The sequence below is a fragment of the Haematobia irritans genome, chromosome 1 (genome assembly GCF_050003625.1).
Source record: "Haematobia irritans isolate KBUSLIRL chromosome 1, ASM5000362v1, whole genome shotgun sequence".
NCBI lineage: Eukaryota > Metazoa > Arthropoda > Insecta > Diptera > Muscidae > Haematobia > Haematobia irritans.
Genome location: NC_134397.1, coordinates 22,815,028 through 22,819,208, shown reverse-complemented (window position 1 = coordinate 22,819,208; position 4,181 = coordinate 22,815,028). Strand labels below are relative to the sequence as shown.

The 4,181-nt window shown below is 36.7% G+C and overlaps 1 protein-coding gene across 1 annotated transcript; it reads right to left on the bottom strand.

The window, feature by feature from the left end:
• Positions 1-1,147: 1,147 nt before the first annotated feature.
• On the bottom strand, positions 1,148-2,084 carry LOC142237836 (uncharacterized). Its single transcript, XM_075309278.1, has 2 exons — positions 1,543-2,084; positions 1,148-1,464 (listed from the first exon to the last, which is right to left on the bottom strand). The coding sequence occupies exons 1-2, from the start codon at positions 1,982-1,984 to the stop codon at positions 1,223-1,225; spliced, it is 684 nt and encodes a 227-aa protein (XP_075165393.1). The 5' UTR covers positions 1,985-2,084; the 3' UTR covers positions 1,148-1,222.
• Positions 2,085-4,181: the final 2,097 nt, after the last annotated feature.

The window sequence follows — 4,181 nt, the reverse complement described above, 5'->3', positions numbered from 1 at the left end:
TGCCGGGCCTCACGCTTGACACCTGCCATCAGATTTTGTACAGCCACCTTGTCCACCTTCTTCGCCGCAGAAAACCAGTTTGCCTTGAACTGCTGCTCGTCCTTAGCAGTTTTTTTGGTCTTCTTTAGGTTCCGCTTGACAATAGCCCAGTATTTCTAAATTGGGCGGAGCTCTGGCGTGTTGGGAGGGTTCTTGTCCTTGGGAACCACCTGCACGTTGTTGGCGGCGTACCACTCCATGGCCTTTTTACCGTAATGGCAAGATGATAAATCCGGCCAAAACAGTACGGAACAACCGTGTTTCTTCAGGAAAGGCAGCAGACGTTTATTCAAACACTCTTTCACGTAAATTTCTTGGTTGATAGTCCCGGAAGCTATGAAAATGCTGCTTTTCAAGCCTGTGATGGTTTGCCAAACCAGATATTTCTTTGCGAACTTTGACAGTTTTATGTGCTTGAAAATATCTGCTACCTTTCCCCTTCCTTTTGCCGTATAAAACTCCTGTCCATTACCACGCAGTCAAACTTCGTCAGCATAGTCGTGTACAGCCTCCGGGATCGCGCTTTGGTCGTCGTATTTGGTTTATCATCGCGATTTGGAGTCACTAGGGTAGTTGACTTGTAAGTCGATAGTCCGACTCGTTTTTTGGCTCGATGCACGGTTGTAGACGATACACCCAGCTTATTTGCGGCATCTCGGAGAGAGAGGTTAGGGTTTCGCTTGAAACTACCGGCACTCTCTTTGTCGTCTCAGCGACTTCCGGGTTTCGATTTCCCCCGATCCAGACTTCCTGGCTGTCGACAAACGTTCCCCAAACACTTTAATTACATTTGTAACGGCCGATTTGGCAACTTTTAGCGATTTTGCCAGCTTTGCGTGCGAGTAGCTCGGATTTTCGCGATGCGCGAGCAAAATTTTGATACGCTGCTCTTCTTGCTTGGACGGCATTTTGACAACTGAAGAGATAATTCCAAAATCAAAATAGGAGCAACATTCTACACACACACCTTCAAAATGAGGGGTGTTCAGGTTTTTTAAATGCAAAATTGAAAGAAATACGTCAAGTTTATATTGACCAAATTTTGACCGTATCACCCTATAGACATTTTTGAGGTTTTTGCTAAATTCAAATAAATAAATCCATAAAATCTATTTACCAATAGCTTTTTAAATTGACATTTAATTAATAAAATTTAGATAAAAAAAATTAAAAAAACAAATAGTTAGTCTGCCTGATTATCATCCGATATCTTTAAAGAGTGAATATCTTCAGCCATTCGATCATGTTGATCTGGAGTCTCCATGAAGTTAGTTGTTTTTACATCCTTTGGATCTTCGATGTCATTCAAAGATTTTGATGTCTTCTTCTTGAAGACGGAATTCCAATAATTGGACAAAGAAGATTTCAAAGAAATTTTTGAAGCTGTACCAAGATCAATCTTTGATTCGCCATCGAGAGAGTTTACTAAAGCAAAGAAAAAAATATTTGAAGAAAACTAAAAAAATATCTCCCATAAAAACGGGCTTGCTATGAAGTTCCTACCATGCCGTTGCATTCCACCTAAACGTAATTTAAAGCGTCTATGTGGTCCTCGGGCCGATCCACTACCATCAATTTCTACATCATCATCGATACTATTGTCATCTGTTTCACTATTAGCTAATTGTGACTCCGCATCGATTCCAGATCCACTAGCAGAAACTTCAGCTTTTTCACTTGACTTCTTAGAAGGTAAGCGAAAAAATCTCTTAAGTGAATTGGTTTTCAGTTTGCGTTTATTATCTCCTCCCTCTTCTCTAAGATCTTTGAGAAAATTTTCCTGTTTCAATTCTCTTTCCTTTTTCACAGTTTCAGCATCATAATTTTGATTATCCGCAGAAGAAACTTCGCCCTCAAATTGTCTATTAACACCTCCCTCATTTAAAGGAATCTCCTCCATATTCTTTCCTAAGGGTTCTCCTCCTTCGGTAAAGATGTTAGCCATTTTTTTTTTGCGAGGTATTTTCTAGTTTCGATGACAGGCTATTTTAACAAAATATATATTTTTCCGTTTTGAAATGTTAAAATCTATTCAAAACACAATACACAAAAATCTATGAGTACTTGTGAGTATTGAAGAATTATTTCATTGGAAGAATTTACACGGAGAAAAATGTACAGAAATTTTGATATTTGTTTATATAAATCCATTTAATTTAAAGACAATTAAATTCAATCAAAATTATAGTAAATTTAAAATTCAATTATAATTCAATAATAAAAAACAAAAATTTTTAATTATACTAAAACAAATAATTTTTGGATATGAATTAACAACTTTGTGATATTTTGCCAACTAAATATTTTTTATGATTTTTAATGCACCCTAACCCTTGTCTGAAACGTTTGACACTAAATATTTTCAAATATTCGGAATTTTTTTAGAACAGATTATCATTTTTTTTTCGACAAAATTGAAGTAATTTGCACTAGTTTATTAAATTTTTCTCTGTTTTTAACCTCTTTGAAACAAAAAAAAAAAAGAATTACACCTTAAAAATATGAAACGAGTTATAAAAATTTGAATTAAAAGAACTCCTTATGTAGTTAAAATAAAGAACATCTTTGGGAAGACATTTTTGGAAGTGCTTTTAAATTTATGCCTTTGGAACAACTTCCAAATCATGGACTGCAAAGAACGCAAAATTCGCACGGTTAGGTGATATTGAAATTCCCTTTGGTGAGTGTGGAAAATACCCAGTGGTTATATTAAGCTAAATATTGAAGAAAAGGTTGAGAAAAGCCTTGTACTCGTGCAAAAAGGCAATAGGGAAAAAGTGGGACTAAAATCGACAATTGTCCAGTAGGTTAGGTTAGGTTAGGTTAGGTGGCAACCCGATGTATCAGGCTCACTTAGACTATTCAGTCCATTGTGATACCACATTGGTGAAATTCTCTCTTATCACTGAGTGCTGCCCGATTCCATGTTAAGCTCAATGACAAGGGGCCTCCTTTTTATAGCCGAGTCCGAACGGCGTTCCACATTGCAGTGAAACCACTTAGAGAAGCTATGAAACCCTCAGAAATGTCACCAGCATTACTGAGGGGGGATAATCCACCGCTGAAAAACTTTTTGGTGTTCGGTCGAAGCAGGAATCGAACCCACGACCTTATGTATGCAAGGCGGGCATGCTAACCATTGCACCACGGTGGCTCCCAATTGTCCAGTACATCAGCAATCGACAAGTTTAGACACAGTGGCGTTGTGCACCCCGGAAGTAATTTTCCAGTGGGACTAAAATCGACAATTGTCCAGTACATCAGCAACCGACAAGTTTAGACACAGCGGCGTTGTGCACCCCGGAAGTAATTTTCCAGCAAATGTTAGTATAAATATATACTCAGACGGTCACGCTGCAATCAAATCCTTGGACTCCGTGCTCCTTAACTCGAAACTGTTACAAATCTCTCAACAAGATGGCTGAGCAGTACAACATTAACCATAGGAACAGACCAGGTTCTCATCCGAAACGGATGAGTTAGCAATGCCAGAAACTACCTTACATATTGCAGGGGAACTAGAATCTGTTGGTATGGCTCTGGCTATCTGCAAGCTCACACTGTGTGAGAAGCATGTTATAATGGCGAATGTCCGTCGAGAGAATTGCAACGACGGTTGCTGCAGTTGGTAGAATTTTGGTAGATTTTGCAAAATAAATAAATAAAAAAAGTAGAGGATGCTGATGAGGAATGTGGTAATTCCGAAACAGCTGTACATCCAACCATCTTGCAGTCTATAGGGCTTTGCCCAAATAAATTTGACAAGCATACTTTTCCTCTGTTGGTTAAGCTACACTTGTAGTTTAGTCAATGCATGGTTTTAAGCTGAGATCAAAAAACAACAATTATAAATAAAAAATATAGAAATAACATTTTTAGAAATTTTTCTATGGAAATGAAATTTTGGTAGAATTCATGATGTTTTGGTAGATTTTATTTCTATAGAAATAAAATTTTGGCAACATTTTCTATAGAAATAAAAATTTGACAAAATTTTCTATAGAAATAAAATTTTGACAAAATTTTCTTTCTATAGAAATAAAATTTTGACAAAATTTTCTATAGAAATAAAATTTTGACAAAATTTTCTAAAGAAATAAAATTTTGACAAAATTTTCTATAGAAACAAAATGTTGACAAAA